Source organism: Plutella xylostella, chromosome 26, assembly GCF_932276165.1.
Source record: "Plutella xylostella chromosome 26, ilPluXylo3.1, whole genome shotgun sequence".
Taxonomy (NCBI): Eukaryota; Metazoa; Arthropoda; class Insecta; order Lepidoptera; family Plutellidae; genus Plutella; species Plutella xylostella.
The window spans coordinates 7,659,721-7,685,347 of NC_064006.1; the positions used below are offsets into that span (position 1 = coordinate 7,659,721).

Here is a 25,627-nt window from a genome sequence, read left to right on the forward strand (position 1 = left end):
TGTAAATACATAGTCAATTATTTTAAAATTTCTAATGTCTTAATAAGTACGTAATTTAAGAAATAAATAGTAATTTTATGTACAATTTCGTAAAGGACAAAGGCAGGGTTCTAAGGACGTTTTGTACCACTATGGAAATGACGGGTTCCGTAATGAAAGTACCATGATTAGAGAGACACTGTACATGTACACAAGTCAATTAATTACTAGATTTTTAGAAGCTGGGAGAAAAGAGAAAAACGGAAAAAAAGAATCTTTAAAATGTAGTCGCAATGGAACGTAAACATTCATACAGGAAGAATGGAACGTCAAGTGAAGTAATGTTTATGCCAAGTACTCTGTGATTTACGTCATAAATGTCTAGGTTGGATCTCAGTATAATGATAAAAATTGACAAACCAGAGCAGAAAAATTGAAATGATAAAAAAATGTGTCATGTCAACAACTAAACGTCAACACTTGAACAACAAAAGACGAACAACGTGAATAATAATTTGATAATAATATGTTAGGTTTAGGTATATCAAGTTATATGTTTACGTTTAAATAAATACGGGACGTGCAACGTACATAATAAATATAATGATTTTATTAATATTATCAACTAGATCAGGCTACTACTTTCATCATGGAATAATGTTATACTTATCCAACTTCTGAAGTTTTAAATTGCCATTCCGCAACAGGGATCTGCTATGCCATTTCGAAATGCTATATGTAAAGGTTCTACTATATGGGTATGCATTTGGCGAGTAATGTAATGAAATAATATATACTGTTTAAAAGATCATTGTTTTATTTACATAACATAATTTGCCTGGAATCAACTTTAGGAATTTTATATTCCTATTACCTACTTTATTCTATTCTCTGTTGGGGTGTAAGTACCTGCACCTGGCTCTCTAGATGTGCTAAATCTAGATAGGTATGCAGGTTTCCTTCACTGTAAGTGTGATGGTATACATTTTAATTAGATTCAAAGAACACATTGGTACATGTCAGCGCCGGGATTTGAACTGCAGAACGCAGTTGCTCTTCTCATATTTGACTTAGGTATCATATCATATCATCCTATGGTTCATAGAAAATATTGTCAGGATTTTGCGTGTTCTTGTTCTGCTGCTTCTGCAGGTTCCTGATGAAGAAGTGGGACGGGAGCCTGCCGGGGAGGTGGAACAGGAACCGGGTCTGGTTCTCCCCTTTGTCACATTTGTTCTATATCTTCAGCAGTTTCAGCGGTATTCAAAATATTAAATAATTAGGTTAGGTAATGGAAAATGAAATAACAACTACTATGACAAGATTGACAAGCAAGATTCAGTGTTATTAGATTTAAATATTCAAAAAATATCGATTATAGTGAATCGAATAAAGAGAAAAAGAAAATGGTTAACTATGGATAAAAGTCTTCAAGACTTAAATATAATGATATTTTATAAACCAAATGTACTAGTTTTGGCACAAATAGTACCAGAACATGTAATTTATTGATAAATAAAATATCTTTTGTATTTAAGAATGTATCGATATTTCTATTCGATTACTTTTTTGCTCGGATTTGCTGGTAATATTCCGAGGTCTGGCACCACTGTTGTTACGTTCCGTTCTCTATATGTTTGTTTTTACGTTCCATTATCCTTAGATTTAAATATTCTTCATTTATCATTTTTTCTTTTCCCCCGACTTCTAAAAATATTGTAATTACTGAAAATACCTTATCTACACTGTATTAATAAATGGTGAAAACATGGTTCTGAAACGCTCCAAAAAAAAGGCGGTACGCCCACTGCCGTTCTCCTTTAAAAAGTAGATATTCTCTATTCCCAAATACATTCTTAATTTCAGTAAAGTTCTCTACACAGTAAAAGAAATCTGTGCAGCTTCAGATATAATATGTGTTCACTTGATATATATTTTTAGCAACTATTACTAAGTACTGTGTAACTGTGCAACTATAAAGTCCTGAAAACGGAAGTGGATCCTATCTGTTAAAGACCATATTTAATCGATCCATTATGTTTATTTAAGGACTAATCCGTTAAAAATATATTAAGTATCGGTATTAAATTTTTAAAATGTATGTCAATGTAAGTAAATACTTAACAAAAAATTATAAAAAAATCTTTACAAAATCGCACTCTTTATTGTCAGAACTTTTTAGTTGCACTGTTGACTGTACATACATCCCAATACTTCTGCATTTACTTATGATTTTGTTTTAATCCAGGTTACGCTGTTTATACAATACATTCTATAAAGTTCCTTCTGTTCATTCAACCAATTATATGATATTAATAAAATCATAATTTTAGTAATATTTTTTAAATAAACGGTCTGTAATTTAGCAAACTGTATTTAAAAATCAGAGACGCCCATCAATTGGGTCTGTACTAAAAATATGTGATGAGTAAGTACACTGTAAGACCAATCCAATAAAGTTATACATACGTTAATACTGTGATATATTGTAGGTATTACACAAAACGATGTCATATAAGAAATTCCCATACTTTACTCTAAAGGAACTGTTTCATTAAACTACTTTTGAGCGATTATAGTAGCTAACCTACGCAAGTACAAAAACTTACATACGAAAACACATAATAGGTGCAAATCGTTGTTTACTCCTTATCATCAGTCAAGAATGTCTGCAGTTAACGAACAAATTATGTCACCTAATCAAGAAATAGCCAATCACCGAGTTAATAATTAGAAACTGACATTTCCCCGCGATATGCGACGTAAAATACCGACATGGCTGCTAATCGCGACCACTTAATGAAGAAAATCGATAATTAAAATCAACTAACAGTAATCGACTTGAAAATGGAATCGAGATTAAAAATTACGACTGGCCGGCGAGCATTAAATCAATTCAAGAAAAAAATATAGGCCACATTCATTAGGTTTTTCAATATGCCCTGATCTTAAAGGGTCGTCAGCAAAAATAATGATTGAATTTAAAAATGTTTTTACATTGTAATGCAAGTCGTAACTATAATAACTAAATACATACTTGTTGCTGTCGTTTTACGAGTAAGCCGAGTCGCGAATTCGATACCCGTGTCGTAAATCAATGGAACAAAGGCTCGCAAGGTAAATACAAATTATCCCTATAATCATGGGCCTATAAAACTTAGATGTACATTTAAAACGGCGATGTTTAACGAACAAACTCAATTTTTACTGTCTTTGTTGATATTCGAAATTCAAACCGTGTATTTTTTGCCGAAGCCCGGCTAATGGCCGGTTGCAGGCCACACTTGTAGCGGCCACCAATTAACTTCTTTTTTCGAAATCTCAGAAAACAATGGCAATCGAGTTTGTACGAAAGTTAATGTGCCGGAACGACATGAGCGTTTCTGAACGTTCCAGACTGGCGTTAAATTACACGATTAATTTCACAATATCGAACGCCGATTGAGCCATGCTAATTAAAATCAGCTTCTTAAATATCGCGGAAGTCTTTAGTAAGTAGGCTTATAGGTTTTCTATTTATAAAACTCTTTGTATACCAATTTCAATTCAGAATCAAGATGAAAGTGACAGCGGAACAACAGTGGTGATAACTAGCTCAACAATAACTCAGAAGTTTAAATCCGATTACGATCGTGCATTCCGAACGCACATAGACAAATAGCCGCGAGGACGGTCGTCAACAGTTTAGAAACAATTTGGTCGCGTTCATTGTACTTAATTATAGAACAGCGATGTAAACCCCGATTCTGACAATTTTGAACGCATCTTTAATAGGCCAGCACTTTTGAAAAGTTTAAATTATGGCTTGTTACAACGAAATAGCGATTAAATTACAATGTTTATTGTTATGGCTCTATCTTGATGAACCTCGTGTTGTCTTTTTCTAACGCTTTGACAGCCAGATATAACGTTCAGAAAGTATGGCCGCTTTATATCAGCGTTTAAAATCTAAACTGTCTAATTATACCCACATCATTCGAGGAACGCATGAAACGAGCCATTCTTAATTAATTTAGGCCCAAACTATTACAATACGGTCAATTTAGTTATTTGATAAATCGTAGGGCCAACAGCTCGCCGCCATCTTGTAATATCCATCTTGTGCTTGTTAATTGGCGATGACGCGCCATGGCCCTTTTAATTGAAATGAATTTATAATGGCCGGTAAATATTACTTAAGACATTTCTACAACTAATTCCCGGTAGATAAATTTGTATAATATTTTAGTTACCATATTGTGTGCGTTCATGATATTTAAATAACATTCATTTACTGAAAACACGAACCAAAATCCATAATAAGTACACAATATACACATATAAAATTACATTCAATAAATAAAATCGCTCTCATCCCATACAGTTACCGCTAGAATTACAATAATACATCTAATATTTACAATTTAGCACTTTGTCACTTAAAAGTGGAAAACGTAAACGCCAAACACCTATTTCATTGGCGCCAAATTTTCCGAACGTTTCACCATAGAGTTCGAATGTCTGTTTTTTTAAATTACGTCTCGTTTTCACTCTCACTAAGTTCGTCCATGTCCATGTCTATGAGTTCTTCGTCTTCTTCTTCGTAGGAGTTGTTGAACTGGCTACCGTCGTCTGCTTTGCTGGAAGACCCTGACTTGGTGCCAGTTTTCGCTTCTTCTTCTTGCTGCATTCGTTTGTGTTTCGTTCTTCTGTTTTGGAACCACACCTTTACCTGCAAAGAAAAAAAAATGGGGGTTGGGTATTTTCGTGAAAACTTTAAATACCTACTTAATAAAGAGGGGAGATAGTTTTTCGTATATGTAGAGAGTAAAGGTTGCCGAATATAAGTTTCAGAACATGAAATATATAACGATGTATAGAGTTTCATATTGGCTAACCAGCAACCGATTGCAAACTGAGGTACTTAAATATCGAATTCACTTAACATAAGAATTATGACTGTGATAATTATTATTCAGGCATAAATCGAACTCAATCGGTAGGGTGGATAACTCACAGCGTTTATGTAATAATAATAAACTATCAATCTTAATAAATTTTCATTCAGGGCCGACCATAAAACTACCTACTACCTACAATGCAGTTGCAAAATTCTGTTCGCATGTAAATTTTATCAATAAATGCAAAAATATTAATACTAAACGATCCATCCGTGGGTGTTATATTGGAGATATTATACTTCATAATATATTTATCATCATTACTTTACTACTAATATGGTGCGAAACTGTCGATGTAGCACTGGCATAATGTTTTACAATAAATAGTCCACTTTAACTTTACACTTTGTAGATCGGTAACTTATAGGTAAGTAACTTGGTACTTATAAGCACCGTTTTCGAACCTGGCGTCCACAAACCCGTACTAAGTCAGCGTGGTGGACTAGGCCTAAAACCCTTCCTTCATTGGAAGGAGACCCGAGCCCCAGCAGTGGAGACGTGCTGGGTTGTGATGATTATTTTTTTTTGTTTCTATTGTGAGGTTGAGCCAAAAATGTTTGACCAACTATTTATCTCATGTCAGCCGAATTTAACCCCTTCGAGTTGCATACAATAGAGATACACTGCAGCCGATACAATAACTCGCATATAAAGGGTGAAAACGGAAGGATACAGAACATAAATATAAAACTAGCGACAAAGGACAATTCCCTTCAATATATCAACAGTCATTCAAAGAAAATGTCGCTACATTTTTCTAGCGTCGGAGACTTTCCCGCGCAAATCGAGTCGGCCATTTTGTTTTTGGCAATTTGTCACGTGTTTAATGGCTCGTGAAATCTATTCATGCTTTTAATGCTGTTTGCAGCCAGTTATTTCCCGATTTTAGGTTATACGGCATGTTTGTCGTCGGTTATTGTAAAATTAAGACTGGCTTATCAAAATCACCAATAGGTTCCTTAAAAACTATTTAATTTATAAATATTTTTTGTTTTTATATTTGGACTTACACCACGAACTATAAAAGTAGGCATACTTAAGTAGGTAGGTACCTAAGTATTAATATGCAATTCGACTTCAATATAAACATATAAGTCAACATCAAACCCATTTACCAACCTACCACAGTATATTTTGCTATCAGAAAACCAGTAAAATACAATTTAATAACGTGTATTGAATGTTAAACCGATAACATGAAACACAATTTCATGGCAATTCCATACAAAACGATATTGCAAACAATATAAAGGTAGATATTTACAAAATTGACTGCGTAAAACTTTAAAGTTAAAATAGAAATTAAATTATTTTTCCGATAACAGAGATTTATGTGAAAACTGTATGAGTTGTTTAATTTGATATTTATGATGAAAATGAATTATTTACTTACGCTCCCAAGGTAAGTATATGGGACATGAAAATAAAGGGCCAAATCTAAAAACTTTGCTTCTTTCTAAATTTAAGTTTATCATAGTGCTAAGACTTTCATTTAGTTTAAGCCATCAAGTGTACGCCTAAATAGATGATGTTAATATGATGAAGTAGAAACCCCACCCCCCATGCCACGGTCCATTAAACCGCAACATGAGGGTGGCTCGTAACAAGACTGATTGATATTTGATGTCTTTATAAATGTTTTAATGTAGCGTAACGTGTTACTTTTAGATATGTTTCTAATCTGCCTGGCTACGTAGGGAGACAAAATGGCGAGGACTAGCTATTATATTAGGGGTATACAGTACATCTACAGGGTGGTTGCCAGTACTGTAAGTCAAGTAAGTGACTCTAAAAATTCTTAGAACAAAAGTTGATTAGAATGACCCCAGAGTCACCCCCTTTTGGCTTAATAATATAAGTACCACTTTGCAAGCTCTGTTTATAGAGACCATGCACATGCAAACAAAGATTTAATAAAATACCTTCATAAGTAGTACGTATATCTTTTCATCGTAATGAAAGACAAAGCCATTTTGTTTCCATAATATAGAAAATATATAAAATACCATTCTATAGCAATTTTATCTATGCAATTAACTGACCCTAACCTATCATTACATTGCCATAAACGTATTCCAGACTAGCACACTCGCAACGCATAATTCACAACAAAGCAACCAAACATAATGATTATTAGGTGTAAAGTTCTTTAGCAAATCAACAAATGAAAGGAATGACTACATTCTTAAGACTGAAGGGCTAAAGAAACCTTAGAAGTACTTAAGCAGCAATTTTTTGTCCAGAACTTTACAACTTCAAAATAGGTTCTCAGCAAGTAAAGTTAAGGATGGTTTATGCCTCGTAAAGTTCTTCTAAATGTTTGTTATACACTCAGGAGCAATGAAAAAGCTCCAGTGAGAAAAGCACCTCATTTCTGCTAAACGGGAAAAGCTAGCTTAATGACGCCGTCTTCAAAATTTAAGTACATTATACTTTATTTCTGGAGCGAATAAAACTTCCTAGATCAAACACGAGGGTAGGTAACTTATCCCCTCCCCACCCCCCAGAGACCTAATGCCGTGTAGTGGTACTAGTGGTCGAAGTGACACCGTCCCAGTGGGGGGCACAAGTCACTGTGTTGTGTGATTTGTACCCGGCTTACTCTTGAATTTAGTCGGTTAATTTTAGGGTAGGGGAAATGAGGGATATTTTCACTAAAATTAGAATACTTATGTTTTTAAAATTCTCAAGATTAATCAAAGAATCAACGAGTTCTTAAAATAATAAATTTGTACTAGAGGTACAGTCAAAGAGTAAAATAATAACAAATGAAGAAGCATCATTAAAATCAAACTATCCTTACCCATCACGATGAACAAATGAAGAGGAGAACAAAAACATTATAATTTAACAAACAAATGGCTGACACACACGAAACTAAGTGCCCAATAACAATTTGAACTGACGTCCACTATAACGAGGATTACCCACACAACATGGCTACCCCGATAGTCCAAAGTAAACATTCATCAGCCGAGATAAATTACCCAACTCATACCCAATTATTTCTGACAAAGACCTCATTATTACCAACCAATTGATCTTTTGTAACTACACATAAAAATTGCTAGCTGCACGAGTAAGTATAATCTTTTATATTTTCAACACCACCCTTCGTTTAAATCTGCGTCAATACCGCCGGGAGAGACTTAACGGGCAAAAATTGCAAATGTCTAACAACCCCAATTTGTCGCATAATGGCCTCTCCCTCTCGCAAATAGCTGCGTCTCGTTCCCGTAGTAATGGATCGACAATAAAGTAATATACAGATAAATAGCTTTCCGCTTAAATTTTGGCCCAATTCACGCTCTGCCCCTTAATTGCGTATCTCCCCTCGCTATCCCCGTCTCCTTCCATCTTGCGCCGCATCATGCTGCTATCTCGCTCTAATCCCGAGGGGAAGTACGGCATAATCGGGTATATAAGTGCTTAATCGCATTTGGGGGCATGTTAGACCGTCTATTTATTTAGTACGGGGGCACATTTATTTGAAGCGCGAATCTCCCCTCTCGTATTAAAGCGATTGTTTGCGGGCGACTTATGACTTTTATTCGTCCAGTTTCGCTTGAACTTTTATTATTAACTCAATTTAGCTTTTGACAGTTTATTTTAAACTAGTTTGTCTATTGTCGGGAGCGCAGATGGTGACGTATTAAACTCTTTGTTCGGGTGAATTAAAATTTATATTATTATTGTCACTGGGAGAGTTTTGGTAGACATTTGCATGAAAATGTGATTAATTGTGTTGTTGTCTGAAATTACAGTTTCGCTCCTGTTTTACAACAACCTTTGGCATTTCCAACCGTCAATTACGCGTACTTGGACAGTCGAAATGAAGTCATATAAAACCCTTTTTTAGGTTATCATTTTTAATCTGATTTCAAAAGTGCACACACGCGAGAATGTAATGAAATTCGATGCGCATTTCCGATCGAGATATCGAGCCGACTCGTTCGACATAATGGCGTGTGGTGGAAAGCGCAGGTAATCGCGGCCGGATCGTTTCCGAGTCACATTATCCACCCCCGCCCGGCTAGGATTCACATTTTTGTTTATGAAAAGGCAAATTAGTTGTGTAAGAAGATAATGATTATGTTTATTAGAGTTGTCCGCGAGTTTCGCTTCGCTTTCAAGGGTTTGCCCGTGTTAATAAACATGGGCAACTTTTTATTCCAAAATTTCCAGGGTTTCAGCTTTATGCATACAAAAATTCTTATAAATAAGTCAGATAGTAACATAATCGGTAGATACAAACATAATGTGTTTGTATCCTTCCATACTTTCAAACTTTGACTTTATTTTATTACATTTAATATTATAGTAGCACGTAGGATTCTGCTACATCTATGATAGAATTCTCCTATCTCTACTTTAACGAGAAGTAGATCGCATTGCGACCTTACAAACGACTACAGCGCTAATACATAAGGACTAATTAGCTTACAATTATTATCACAATGATATAGCAGATTTCTTTCAGTAGATCTTTTTATTATTCCTTTAGAATTCTTTAGTACATTTGACCCCTTTTTGATCAAAATATCCTTCCACCCTAAGGTTGTCTTGAAAAACCGCCTTTTTTGTACATAATATGTGTTAGTATTTAAGTTATGTTTAAGTTTATTTTATGTGTGTGTACAAATAAAGAATATTCTATCTATCTAGATATCTAAGTATGTATATTAAATGCTAAACTGCAACAGTATGCCTTTTCTGCCGGCCGCAATGGAAAATGCACTCACATTTCCGTATCCCATTACCCAGGGTCCGATTACCCGGCTTGTGCAAGACCTAATGTCTAGTTCCTGTAGGCTTAATGGCTTTAAACAATGAATAGCCTGTGTTAGCCCTGCAATGGAACCTAATGTATGGCTGAATAACCTGGATTTAAATAGTAAGTTGTTATCAAGCGGTGTATTTTACCCTTTCGTCGCTTTTCAAAAAAGGTTTTATTATAAGTCCTCGAGTGGAAACCACGAGCAGGTGAGCGTGGGACACCCTCTGACCACTGGCCAACCTTAGACAAGTAGCCAGTAGTGGCTGGATGAGGAAGGATGAGGACAGAGTGTTGAGGCGCTGCTTGGGAGAGGCCTATGTCCAGCAGTGGATGATTTCGGGCTAACGGTAACTTTCAAGTAAGTAGGTACTTAAAGCTATCTTCATATTTTTTCTAGACGTAAATAATAAAGAGTTTATTCACCTCCGATGGAACCATACGAGAAATCATAAAATTACTATTCATAAGCACGTTTTAACTATCATTATAATAATTAATAAAAGTGGGCAAATAATAAGTAAATAATTGCTTCCTCCACACTTTTACCGAAAATAGGCACCGTGATTTCATGGACGGATTTTTTAATTTCATATTGCCCCATAGTTTGAGAAACCTTCAGATCATCATCATCAGCCCGAACTTACCTTCGAAAGTACCTAGCCATATTAATATAATATTAGTTTAATATACCTAGGTAGAGGTACTTTAGAAGTAGATAACTGATCTCCCACGTAATTCAATTTAGGTTATAGGTTCAAAACGCTACTTAATTTTTTTTCTGATTCAGTTGATTTCAGTCGGACATTTTTATTTTTTGTAAACTGTACGAACTTCCTGGCAAGCTAAATGTTTTGTTTATAAAGAGAAATGGCTACTTTATTTGGGCAGAGGGGACTTTACAGGAAGTGGGAAATTAAGGAAGTCGAGACGAGCAGATAAATGGATGCATAACTATTAAAATATAAATTGTTTTATGATTCCAAAAGATTAGGTACATTTTATAACCCCTTCTGAAAAAATATAATATAGCTGGTAATATAAACTTTGACTAGGTAAATATGATATGACTTAGGTACTTACTTACGCTTAAGGAAATCAACAGTAAAAATTTATAGAATTAAAATTCAATGTGTGAATTAGACAAAAACGCTATCACATCATCAATAATATCAAGCAAGACGATTTCCTCCTAATATAGATCTCTTGTACAATGTAGGTAGGGGGCCTATTCTGACAACTGTAGTATGAAGTTCACACGAGGCCCGGCAGGGGGCGCCTCGCTTCGGTGATTAATTCGAATATCGAACGATACGCTGTTTGATTGATATTCCAAATTTGAAAATAAAAAGGGGAGGTGTTGCTTGCGTCACTAAAGAGGTTTTGTATTTTTGTTATTGAATTTTAATCTGCTGCTGGCCAGAAACAATTTATGCTCACTGATTTATGTTTTTTTTCTAATCAAGCAATGCAACTAAGAGGTTGTAAATAACATCTGCAATTCTAAACAAAATAATCGATCAATGCGCCCAAAACTATTTAGTGCACTTGTTGAAATAATCAAATTACATACAGTAAACATTTTACGTTAAATGGCCTCCTTCATCGGGCAGGCAGCTGCCCACAATTTATTTAATAACATAAAATTGCCTGCTTTGAGTATAACCTGTCCCAACGCTTCATACGAGGGTATTACGGCCAAAAGAAGTTGGTTACAGATTAATGCACGAGATTGTAGCGGTTATAGGCGTTTTAATGAGTTTGGACAACATTGTGATGATTACTGATGATCGGGCGAAGTGGAGTCGCAGGTATCGACACCCTTGTTGTTTTAAATTGTCTTCGTTGGGAAATATAGCGAATTATCTCGTGTGGTTTTAACAATATACCCTAGCTGTGTGTGTACCTAGCTACTTAATAACCTCTTCTTGCTACTTTTTATAGGGTGTTAAGTTAATTAAGATTGTCCTTCAATTACTGATTTGACTGGACGATCGGATGGTGTAGTGGTTATATATGTATAGTGACCCTGACTACTGAACCGAAGGTCCCGGGTTCGATTCCCGGCTGGGGCACATATTTGTTTAAACACAGATATTTGTTCTCGGGTCTTGGATGTGCCCGAAAAATGGCAATAGGCCCGCCCCCTATTACATTGGGACTAACATAACACTCTGGCGAAAAGTGGCAGCAATGCACCTCTGCCTACCCCGCAAGGGAGTACATTAGTACAAGGCGTGAGTGCGTGTGTGTGTGTGTTTTATAAATGGTTAATTTTATAAATTTGCGATAGCACTTAAGGTATAAATGCCAACAGTAAAAATATTACACTTAAATAACGAGAGCAAACCTAATAAAAGGTTAATAAAAGTAGGAATAATGCACTAATGAGGCTAGAAACGACAAAGGATTAATGATCTCATGTCATATCCACTCATGCGGTGAAAAAGTAATTTTTCCAAGCGAATTTTGGACATGCATCACTAAACACAAACCGTAATTACCTAGCTAAGTATATTCGCATTAGCACTCCTAGTGCGTTGAAAAGAAACCACTGTACTATGTTATAAGAAAACGATTATAATGTGATAAATTTGATGTTTGTGTAAAAACCGTTAAGGGTGCGACTGCAAACATTCGCCTGTAATGGAAGGTCGATCTCATAATGTAAGAGGTAGAGCTAGAGTTAAGACTTTTTTCTTAGTCGGTTCAGAATATAGGGCAAAATAGTAAAAATATAGGTAGGATTTCAGGTAGATCGTGCTTGTCATGAGTAAGAAAGTTCATTCTATTCTATTATATTCTCTGTGGGGGTGTAAGTACCTGCACCTGGCTCTCTCGAGTGGAACCTTTGTGCATATCCCCAAGGTCTAAACTGCCTTCCTAAGCTTGGACCATTTCCCACCACGCTGGTCCACTGCGGGTTGGTGGGTTCACATATCTAGATGTGCTAAATCTAGATATGCAGGTTTCCTCACGATGTTTTCCTTCACCGTAAGAGCGATGGTATACATTGTACTTAAGTTAAGAGAACTCATTGGTACATGTCAGCGCCGGGATTCGAACCCGCATCTCTTGCTTGAAAAGCGGGCGCTTACCCGACTGGGCTACCACCGCTCGCAGTAAGAAAGTCATTTTTATATATTTTAGTTTATATACATTTATGTTTGATCAAGTCTGGATAAATATATCTATGTGATAAAAATCATGCTGAAACATTATTTCAGAGAGCGACCGAATGATAATTATTGGTAAGAAGAAGAAGACACTCTAGCTATAGATTCATTCACATTATCGTTGTGAAAAACTTACAAAATTAACTAACGTAAAATTTCGGTTACTTTATAGGTCTATAAACACTCTGTGTAAAGCGTTTTCTTCAGAAAACTCCCACACTGTTCAATATGTTTAGACCTTTTCCGTTTAGGAGTACCTAATTTGATTTTTTCACTGCTCGTGAGTGTATTGGGACATTTAACTTACGATGACGACAGCCAACCCTGTCACAGCCGATTCCGACCTTCGCTCCCACTGACCCGATAGCTGACCATTAGCCGAGCGAATCCGTACCGACCTACTAGTCATTAGCTACATAATTAGCACATAAATACACTTCATGTATGTATGTATGACTTCTCGAACGGAAATCTAGTAAAAACCACGACTAAATACGCGTTTAGAAACCTCCGCGACCACACCTAGGCGTGGCTGTTACCTACATCGGCGCGTACCGTCGGCAGAAATGGCGACACAGATATCTTTACGGATATTATACTACTTAGGGCTGATTTTTCAATGGTCAGATAAATGTTATCTGAGGAATAAAGTGCTGTCACTGTTTAATACAAACATTCAGATGTGACAGCATCAGAATTATTCCTCAGATAACTATTATCTGACAATTGAAAAATCAGCCCTTTTACTAAAATAAAATACTATGACTAAAATATATTATATTCTATACAAAGTCTTCCTATTCTTAGGGCCTGTTTCATTGTGAAGCCGGCCCTTATAGGGTTCTAGCAGACACTAGAGATGAACTACGTGTTGTCACCGTGGTGAAAAGATTATCTGGTGAAATCAGCGTCTAAGTACTTGGTATGGCTGCTTAGAATTTACAGACAGTCAAATAAAAAGATTCCTTTACTTTCCTGTTTTTTTTAAGCTAACAAAGCTGTATTCATTATCATAGCTGTGTAAGAGATCAATGTTAATTGAATAAGCTCTCAATTACAATCCGTCATACAGAAACTTTCACAAAAACTAACTCCGCCACAGCACCCGACTCGAAACGCCACTGAGCGTCAAATTCGTCATAAATATTAAAGTTTTTTCAGCCATCCTGACTGACTGACTCTCTGACTATTCAAAGGCTGTTTTTGCTATCCGTACTCGGAAAAGCAAAGCACGCAACTACGATTATAATGTTCGGTTAATTACGTTTTTTTCTGCATTCGTTGCGCGTAATTAGTCATAATGTTGATACATTTATCGCAATTTCATTGTTTTAGTGTTATCTAGTACTAAGTTGAACTATGCTACTTATGTTACTTTAAACAGTCCTATTGTCTTAACCTTTAGGCCGAAATTACGTTGACACTCATGTGGTACTATAATAGTTCTCTGATGTAAGATTGATTTCTCCTGTAAGGTGGATACTGATTATAGTTTTTATCAGCTGTGTGTGTTTCGATGTGTAATTTATCGTCATTTTTCATTGCCACGTTCAACGATGGTATAGTCCCACATGAATTCAATGTTAGCTATTCACAATTTTTTGCTACTTCGGAACTGTTTCAGCCAAGTGGCGCCAAGGTAAGTAAGTATTCTTACTATTCATTACTATATAGGTCTGTTAGTATTTGGATGGACGATGAACATGGCTGATATTCAAACCCAGAGAAATATTTAAACGGAGTCTTATCGCGACGTGTTCTAAAATTTACTTTGTTAATACTGAAGTCATATTATAAATAATATTAATAAGTAACGGAGAGTAGTTTGTAAAAATTTACGTTCATCAGAAAATTTTATGTTTATAAGATGAATAAAAACATTTGACTTTGACTTTCACTAACTACTAACCTAACTGAAATCAAAAATAGATTATCAGTGGAGGCCTTACAGTCATTCGTACTTTTTTTGCCTTACAGATACACATAGAGGCAAATACACAAATCTTGAAAATATAACACCCCTCTTTTACGATGGTTAAGGACGAGTCAATTAGCAATCGACGTAACCTTTGCATGCTGCAATATGGAAAGACATAAGTATCATAAACACAGTAACAATTTATTTTCTCACAACATAATAACTTGAGGAATTATCAAGTTATTTCTCCTGCTAATTAGTAATGTAAACTTGTCTGTTTCAAGCTCATTATTTTTGTTTTACCACTTAATTAGTGCTTATGTACTGAGACATAAATATATGTAGGCTTCAGGAGGGCTACTCTACATCCTAACTAATATTATAAATGCGAAAGTAACTGTGTCTGTCTGTCTGTTACTCTTTCACGCCAAAACTACTGGACGGATTTGAATGAAATTTGGTATACATAGGCTACCCTGAGAAAGAACATAGGCTACTTTTTATCCCGGAATTCCCACGGGAAAACTTTTTAAGCCAAAGCGAAGTTCGCGGGAACAGCTAATTGGCAATAAGCGAATAAACTGAAACAGCCATGTAATCGGCGCGTTTAAAACAACGAAATAAAGTCGTGTTTAGCACATCAGCGGTCCGTAACGTAACTTTTTGTAAGGTAGAGTGACCCCGGAGTCTAATTCATTTCGTTATGCTCGCTGGCTGTGCTTGCATGGCGCATTATGTCAGAATTGATGTATCAAGATTTCAAGATGGCGGCAGAAAAAAACTAGACTTAATAAACAGTAGTAGCGAACGTGTAGCTTCATTCAAGTTAGTGTGATTATAAATTATCATTTACCTTGTTGTAAGTATATTTTTACTTGGTATAGTTTATACCTATAGACCAAAAGAGTCCTATGACGTTTGATTGAGTTTCTTACAGAATCATCAAGCTAACGTGGAAATTTGTAAGTAGGAAACGGATGGATGGATATTTGTTAATCATTTTTATAATAAATAAATAAATTCACGGTTACTTATACTCATTCACGAGCAATGAAAAAGATCGAGATAAATTATCACCAAATTACTCCTAGACGAAAAATGCCAGCATAATATCACCCCCTGCCGTATTTAGCTCATCAGAACATTACCAACAAAAACGTCAATATTTTGATCATTTTGGTGTCGACATTTTGTATGTCGAACTTCTTACTTGCTCGCGAGTGTATATCCTAACTATCCTAATCCTAACTAATATTATAAATGCGAAAGTAACTGTGTCTGTCTGTCTGTCTGTCTGTCTGTCTGTCTGTCTGTCTGTTACTCTTTCACGCCAAAACTACTGAACGGATTTGAATGAAATTTGGTATACATACGGTCTAGACCCTGGGAAAGAACATAGGCTACTTTTTATCCCGGAATTCCCACGGGATAACTTTTTAAGGCGAAGCGAAGCACGCGGGAACAGTATATTATACATTGTATGCTCTCCTCACCTGAGTCTCGGTCAAGCTGAGCGCCTGGGCGAGCTGTTTCCTCTCCGCGCCCACCACATAGTGGTTCTTCTCGAAGGCGTGCTCCAGCTTCAGCAGCTGGGATGGAGAGAAGGCTGTTCGGATGCGCTTGGGCTTCCTGAAGGGCTGCAGCAGGAAGCCCGGGATGTCTGGACCTGGAGAGTGAGGGGTTGGTTTAGAAAATTGCCATCGGAAATGCATATAGAATAGAATAGAATAGAATACTCTTTATTTTGCACCATTCAAGAAAACATTATAAAATCACAACTTATAAATAACATAGTACAAAAAAAGGCGGTATTATCGCTTAAAGCGATTTCTTCCAGGCAACCTTAGCCTGCGGTTGCTACAGAGGTTATCGTTCGTATCGTAAAGTTACGTTCTCGACAGTGAGAACCTCGTTTAATGCGCGTTAAACCAATCACAGCTCAGTTTTTATGGCGAATCGCGGTATAGTGACTTTATCTAGTAGCTAGTAGCGGCAGCTGTATTAATCTAGTGCAGGCTATGGGAGGCTCAAAGACTGAGAGTAACTAAGCACCAACGGAATAAGTACCTAATAGCGAATAACATAGGTGCACACTAAGCCCATTTGGAGGATTTCTAAAAATCACACCTGATAAAGTCAAGCAAAACAGAACTTAGGTACGGAATGCATCAAAGTACATAGTAATATAGGTACCTACCTACATACATAAGTCAGACTTCGGAGTAGTTCGGAGTAAAATATTTATTTCCATGCTTGGCAATAATTTTACCAGTGTTTCGCGTCCATTAGTATTGCCACGACAAAATTACCTCTTACAAAGATAATTATAATTAATAGTGATTGCCTCTACACAGTGAAGTGGCTGAAACATATTTTACACTCAACTACCTAGTTAGGTATTAAGTATTTTGCTAACCAACAAAGATAACTTATTAGGCATTATATCCAAGCTTAGCTGTCTGATTTATAACTGGATTCAATTAAAATAATTGGCAGACAATATTAGCTATAGAAGATAGGTGTCAATATAGCGCAACCACGTTGTGCAGATCTTAAGCTGGTGGCGCCACTTTCTATGTAAAATTACCTACTTACGAAAGATATCAAAATCAATACGGTTGGACTACCTAGGTATTAAACTATGATTTTATTTACATGTTGGCAGGATTTTTTTAAGATCTTACGGTCTTTAGGTATTTCGTTATATAAATTGCTGTGACTCTTGACATTGGTTTATCTTTTACTTATTGAACAGTCCACTAACTAGCTGATTTTAACACCTTGTAAATAAAAGTAACCCTTAGGATATACCTATAAATTAATAATAGGAAAATTAATGAAGTAGGTACATACGATTAGCAATAATTTATTTATCTCCATTTAAGATGAAACACGTTTTGTTTTAAACATTTTGCAACTGGCAGCTGCCATGATTGTGAAAAGAGTTATATATATTTTACAGGTAATATGTATTATCATATTTATAATTGAATTTATTGACAGTTCCGTTGCATTTACATTGTGCTATGGCAGCGTTGTTAGCCAATTTAAGTGTTAAGAAAACTAGTTGATTTTGTTCTAGAAGTATTCTTTAGTGTTGTAGTTTAGAAAATAATCCCAATTTTGTATTAAGATTTCACATAAGGTCAATGCACTCAAATTTTATTGCACCTTCCCATGTGTTTTATGTGAAAATAAATAGAGAATTATTTGTGTGTGAACAAATTGTATAGTATATAATATACTGTAATTACCAAAGGTATACAGATGGTACAGGCAAGACCAAGAGTAGATGATAATATATTCTACATAAGAACTAACTTTTGTTAGGCTGTGGTATATAATACAAGAATTTTAAAACATAAGTTACCTACTGTAGTAAAATTCCTTTAAGTATAATAATAATTATTATGATGACTTAATCATAAGATTGACAGTTCCATATTTTATTATTAAAAGAAAAACTAAGATTTTTCATAACCGAATAAGGTAAGATACCTAATAAAGAGATAAGTGGTTATATCACTATTATGACTGAATTATACATAAAGTTGTCAGTCTTGTAGACTACTGCAATATTTTATGTCAATTTCATTGAAAATTATAGCCAAGACCGGGTGAAATACTAAATTGTCATAACTGCCAATAGCGGAACAGCTTGCCTGCAATGGAATACCCAGTTTAAATGAGAGCTTAAAAGAAGAAGAAAAAAAAAGAGTTTTGTGTTAAAACCAGGGATGAAATCACAATGCAAAAGATATCTAGGGAACTACCTTAATATTTCTGAGGCTGTTACGTTTGCATGTTAGTGTTAGAAAGTGACAGCAACAAAATATATTTTTCATATTATTTTATATGAATATTAAAAAGTCATCTACCTATAAAGTATGAAGTCTAGGGGGGGTTGCACCATTTAACTTTAACTATTACTAACGTCAAATCTCTTGAAGATTGATGCCTCTCGTCAAGGGATTTGACGTTTGTAATAGTTAAAGTTAAATGGTGCAACCCACCCTAGGTATATTTATATTAAGTACGTATTAATAAATGTTAAATAAAAGTACGCTCAAGTACGTAGTAGGCGATTTAAAGACATAAATTGACTAACGCAGTTACTACTAACTCAAAGATTATCTCGTTCAAACAAGAAATTAATTATCCAGCATAAGCTACTAATTAGCTCGAAGGATCCCGCCGCCATTTTGAATAAATTCGCTCACAAAATAAGCGATGGAAATGTCTCCTTTTAATTACTTGAACAATGAAACGAACAAGTAATTGATATTGTGCATTAATAAGTAATAAATTGCTTGGGGAGCCGTGCAATTATAATGTCTTTAGTTGAATGCCAAGACGCCTATGCGAATGATAGATAAATGCATCATGTAAAGTAAAGTTGTAGTCAATTTTTTACCTTAGGAAAGAATATCCTAAGTCTGTGTCTTTTAATTTTTCTATACATTCGTGTTTTTCAAAAACCAATAAATGCCAGAAGTTGTAATGGTTCAATATTTTTGAGTCGACTGTAAGTACCTAGGTATAATGACATGGTAAATAGAGACACACAGACCTATACTATACCTAATATACCTATAGCTATACTAACTCGACATGCATTCCCCTCAACTGCCTGCTTAAGATAAGCGTCTACGTTTCGGCATCGTACGCAACGGACGCATCGCATTCAGTATTCTTTATACAGAAATTCACAGAAGTGCGTCCAGTTCATCGGCATTGCCGACGCCGTTTTTCCATACATTTATAAGAATCCGTTTTGTCCAATTCGTACGATACCTACCTATATAATAATAATAATATGTGGGGACATCTCACACACGGCCATCCGACCCCAAGCTAGGCAGAGCCTGTGTTATGGGTATCGGACAGCTGATATATCTACACAAATACATAGATAGATACATATTAAATATAAATATCAACACCCAAGAGCTGAGTACAAATCTTTAAACAAATATCTGCCCCAGTCGGGAATCGAACCCGGGACCTTCGATATAACAGTCAGGGCCACTATCCACTACGCCATTCGACCGACACATATATGTGGACGCTTACCTTTAGAGTATGTAGTAGGTTTTCCTTTACTAGAATATGACATTATCAATTAGGTACAGTAATTGTGAAATTGCTCTAACTACGAAACAAGCTCCTTACTGAGATTAATAGAAAATAGCCATTTTGTTGTGCCTTCAGGGCGTTTCAAATGGGCCTACCTGTCCTGTAATTTGAATACATGGTACGTTACCTGCTATTTCACAAATACTTGGCTATAATATGTTGGATGCATACATACCTACATAGGTAGGTCTTGTACGGGACAACATTTTTTGTGTTTTTTTTTTTAAGTATGTATCACAAATAATACTAAATACTACATTTCCTACATCAAATATCAAATATTTATTGCATACATTTTGTACATAGGTACAGTAAGAATGGTTTAAGTAAATAAAGTGGTGGAAAAATTACAAAAATGTATAAGTTTTTTTCTTTTACACCTTAAAAAATATTGTGCGTAACCTTTAAATTTTAACGAATGACAATAAAAACGAAGTCTAATAATAAGTGAGTTTAATAAGTGAATTAGTTTTATTATTAAATGTACTACAAATAATTAAGGGGGTGAGAAGGTAGTTTCGCGTGTGCACTAGATGGCGCCTTCTATGTAAAACTCAGTACAATCGCAAAGAAAAGTGGTACAATTGTTTTAATGACTTTAGCGCCGCAAAGTGACCGTTGAGTTGACGGTTTTTGCTAAGTCTGTGTTATTAAATTGTCATCATCATTTCAGTCTTAGAGTACGTCATTCGGTATAGTTAATGGCTTAGATATTTTCTATATTTTTTTAGGTTATTCCTTGTAATTTACTGAATATATTAGTTGAATACGTTACTATAATTGTATGTAACTATACGTTATAATATAATAAGAACTTCATTGAAGTAAATAACAGTAGCAGCTCAGTTTTATGTCCCTTATATCTATTTTTTATATAAAGACTCAAGCAATGCCCTCAATACGATTACAATTTCACCCCTCATAACTCCAATATCCGCGCACATTATCAATGTCAACAGAGACCGTATCAAAAAATCCCCCAACAACCAATGTTCAAAGGAGCAAATATTATTCGGCAAATAACTGCCACCATCCAGATCATATCCCACCCTCCTGTTACAACAATATTATTTTTATGAACCCGCTCCATCAAAAACGAATGCTCCAATTTAATTAAACTGGCTTAACGCGCTACACGAATGCGTCAAAATCGTCACCCGAAAAAAAAAACAGTTGAATGACAAAGGAGTCTTTGTGAAAAGGCGGGCGCGCGATTACCAACCGTCGCCATTGTCGTTCCAAATTTGATTATTCTGTTAGTGACCGTAGGGCGGTCCGATCGCGCTGTCGATAAATTTTTATAACTTCCGTGTAATTATACGTTTCGGTTTTGATTCATTGTTTTTGTGTCGAAATCTAGGTGGTTGGTAACAATTGGTTTTTTCGAAAGGTTCAGTATGCTATGTTAGTAGGATTTTTTCAAGAAGCCTCAAAATTATATGAGGTAAATCCTTGGATATTTTTTAAGACTTTTGGCTTATCTCTTAATTACTTGAAGTCTTTTTCATGCTACTTATTCTACAGCTTATGTAATGTCTATTATTGGATATAAGGACAAATAACTTAACGTGTGTAACTTTATCGATAACATGAAGGGCAACACTAGTGTAGTAGCTCCACACGTCAATAGCTGCGTTACGCGCTCTTTTTCTTAATTACCTCAATTGTTGCCACAAGATATTTTTTCTTTCCTTTTTTCTAGAAGGATTGAATGGCTTATAATTGGATGTAATTTTAGGCTACTTTGTTGTTGAGCGATGACCGAGCGATTAGTTGACGTTTAAGAACGAATGTTTCGTTGTGTTGGTACTAGCAGCCATTTTGTTAGTGATGGTAGTTAGATAAATGATTTATAGTGTCGAGAAATCTTAAGTGGCAGTTGGGATATTGTGATTAATTAATGGCGGTTGTTGTCGATGGTCCGTGAGTGGATGTAATCAAATCATTGCCTCTGCACCGTTTAGCCTCAAGTCTCGTGAGAGAAGTATCTCTAAGTATAGTTTGAAACTATTAAATTTATGGAGCAACTTTCGTAAGAGTAGCACCTAAGAGTGTTTGTTCAAATATGTATAGGTACAGAGTTTTAATTGTTTTGTAAAGGGTCTTAAGATATTCGACTTTTGGCTTGCTTATGAAAATGTAGTTCTGTTTTCTTAATTTACTAAATCCTACTTAGGTATATACTTATAGAGCTCGACAAAACCGCAGAAACAAGTATTACCATAATATCCACGCTTGATAGGCGCGTTGGAGATACACATCCCAAACATTTACCATCCTTGACATTTAAGACCCATGAACTTGAGCCAAAATCTGTCTTTGCACATAATCTACTGAACAAACTAATATATCTAGCTACCCCGGACGGGGATCGAACCCGGTATAACAGTCAGAGTTACTAACCACTGCACTTTTTTTTTTTTTTTTTGGTACAGTCATCTCAAGAGAAAGAGTTTACAATCGCCTCAGAGGTCAATCCATGGTCACGTAATGAGCAGATAGATAATAGATACCCACTTATTATTCTTAATTTGAACCAATTAATTCATCAAACGATATAAAGAGAAATCATTAAAAACTGTTTTGTGTTAAAGTTTATCAACAATATAAGACCCACCGCCTAACTGTAATAAAATGTTTATTGATACCTAAATGTGTATGGAAAAGTTTAAGTTCTCTACAACCTGATACCTAAGTACCTATCTTTCTTCAGTAACATTCACACGGGGTACCTAACAAATTGCAGTTTTTTAATACGCACTCAAATCTACCTAAACAAACCTACATAATTATAATTAAGTAAATGCACAATAAGGGCCCAAGTGGCAAGGGCCAAGGGCCAAGGCGGCTCAAGATAGGGAAGTGTGGCGAAGAATGTCTGTAGCCCTAAGCTCCACTAGGGAGTAACAGGACTATAAGTAACTAAGTAAATGCACAATAATCTTTTGACAAATAATAAATTTTATCCAATCTTTGACCATGATAGTGATCGAAAACCATGAAAAGAAAAGGGCCCAACACCAACCCCTGAGGTAACCCTTTCCCTTTACCACCAACCGCAAGCACTAAGCAATCATCAGTTGAACAAAGTTAAACTATTTTATTAAACTCTCAATAATTATCTTTATAATTAAGTTATCATTGACATAATTACAACTAATGGGATGATAACGACAATGTAACTGAAGCGGAGGCCTGAGGTTATCACGTCTCCGCATATCTTTGCAACTTTATACCGTAGATAAAATATATAACTGTCTTTTATGTCTGTCATAGGTCAGAATAGTAAACTAGCAACTTATTTGTACAATCTAGGTTAGGTCATTGAGAACTCGCTCATTAGTGAAGTAAGACTTAGTAAAGTTATCAGTGTTTAAAAACATAATTAGCTCTACAGCAGCGCAAATATCGATGAGTTGTTCATTTCTATTTAGGTATGATTGGTAGTTAATAATAAAGCTGAAGTTTTATTATAAACATAACATAAAAATTAAGAACATTTAGAAAACGGCGACACTCATTTTAAAATTTACAAACAACCCAGAAACCGCAAAAATAAAAAAGAGTTATTCCAAATGTAAAACCTTCGGAATTTTTAAACACGTTAATCTTTCAAGCTTATTGTCTCAAATGTTTTTCAAAAAAAGACAAGCTTAAAATGTGTTTGAGATAGCGGACCTTATCGTAATAGCCTTGTTTTAAGATAAAAAGGATACGGTTCTTTAAGAGAGTAAAAAAACTATCTATTTAAAAGCTTAAACGTATCGATAGCACCGTTAAGTGATTAAGAACTTACAAACAAGGATTAAGATAATTTCAGATAAGTCCTTGTCACAGTGAGTGAATGTTAAACTAAAAGTTTACTAATTGATTAATACTTTGACTTTGACTTTGATGGATTAAAAAATTGGCTTATTTATTAAATTTTGGTGGAAGTAAGCCGCCGCCGCCGCGCCGCCGCTGTCGCTTCCGCTTTTAAAAATGAATCACTTTTGACGATTATTTTACTTGTTTGTTTTGATGATTTCTGTTATTAATCTTTCTCGGAATTTGCATTTGTTTATCAATAAGTTCTAAAGTTACATTAGTGTCATTCATAATACGTTTTGCGCACCGCTTTTCCTCAATATGATTACTAACTATAGCTGTAATTAGTAATAGCTATGTACCTAGATTGTAGAGTTTAATGTTAGTTATTCATATATTTTAAGTAGGTATGTACGGCAATATTTAATTCCATTGTTTTTAATGTTGTTTTTTAAGCATATTCTAGTTCCACCGTCTTTTTGTTAATTGATTAATTATTACACTATCTCACTCTATCACCATCATGACCTGTGCCCCGGGCCATAGACACACAGCCTATCTCCAATCTGATCAAGACTAGGATATCTATGCAATAACCTAAACTTATTGCTCTTTCCTATGGTAGAGTATCTACCTACCTAATTTGTAGAATATTGACATTTGTCATTTGTAAAAATAAAAAATGTACGGTGAACATAAACATTAAACTTTTCAATCAAGATGAATCTCTTCACTCACCTCCTGGAAACCGGTGCGGGAATATCCTTCCGTGCCTGTTGATGAGCCACGGGTAGAGCTGGTAGGACTCGCGCGGGGGCGGCGCGGGGTGGTGCGGGGGCGGGGGGAAGCCCTGCTGGTGCAGCGCCGCCGCCAGCGCCGCGCCCTGGAAGTGGGCTAGGAACTGGTGGTGGTGGCTAGGAGCGTCCAGGTACGGCAACCGCTTCAAGTCAGGAGGGAAGGCTGGTGGTAGCGCACTCGGCCGCAGCAAGGGCCGCGGGCTCGGACTCCGCGGAGACCCCGCAGACCCCGGGCTGCCCAGCCCCGGCGACGCCGCCTTCCTCTCACCACCCACTATCGAGTCTATACTAAAACCGATCTTCGGCTTCGATGGCACCGCCATCACAGGGGTCGGTGCGAGAGGCATCATGCTTCACACACAACTTGTTCTGTCACAAAAATAAACACAAATCTCAGTAGCACATGTCACACAACACAATCCATTTTCGTGGCGCTGTACACGATACGGACGCCAGGGCGGCGCGCGGCCGAATGAGTGAGGAACCGGTGCCGGGCGCTGGATGCGGGGGAAAAAAAACCTCCGATCATGGACGCCTGGCGCGCGATTGGCTGCCGGCGCCGGTGGGTGGTAACGAGCCCTCGAACCGAATTCTCTATTTGAATGTCCGCGCCGTGATTGGCGTGGAGGCGTGTCGCGGTGGTGTTCGGATTTCGAACGCTTTCGCAGGAGGCGGGGGCGCGAGCTTGCTCTTTAGCCTGCCAGGTGGCGTGGCACGCCAGACGGTAAAGCTTGTTGGTCGCGACTGTACTTTTGAATTTCGTTGCGTTTCGATTCAATTATTGTGCGGGCCGGGTGCGAGGTTGGTTCGTTGTCTTTTTGCCCGGCGCTCGCAGGCGCTGTCTCACAATAAAACTTTTTAATTAAGCTCAATAGTTTATTAGGCGAATGTCGCGAGATAAGCCGCGGCCTCCGCCGACGCCGAGTGACCGCAGCGTGGGACGCCGTCGGATTTGTAATTATTCTTATCGACAATAAAATAATTGTTTGCTCTGCCTGAACGATTGCACTCTATGCTGTTTTATACAATTTTAATGAAACTAAGATAAGGTTTGCATTTCACGGATATTTCACGCCATTACAAACTAAACAGTGTTTTGA

The 25,627-nt window shown here is 36.2% G+C and overlaps 1 protein-coding gene across 1 annotated transcript; it reads right to left on the minus strand.

The window, feature by feature from the left end:
- Positions 1-1,804: 1,804 nt before the first annotated feature.
- Positions 1,805-25,014, minus strand: LOC105398822 (homeotic protein empty spiracles-like). Its single transcript, XM_011571053.3, has 3 exons — positions 24,469-25,014; positions 16,281-16,453; positions 1,805-4,690 (listed from the first exon to the last, which is right to left on the minus strand). The coding sequence occupies exons 1-3, from the start codon at positions 24,875-24,877 to the stop codon at positions 4,493-4,495; spliced, it is 780 nt and encodes a 259-aa protein (XP_011569355.3). The 5' UTR covers positions 24,878-25,014; the 3' UTR covers positions 1,805-4,492.
- Positions 25,015-25,627: the final 613 nt, after the last annotated feature.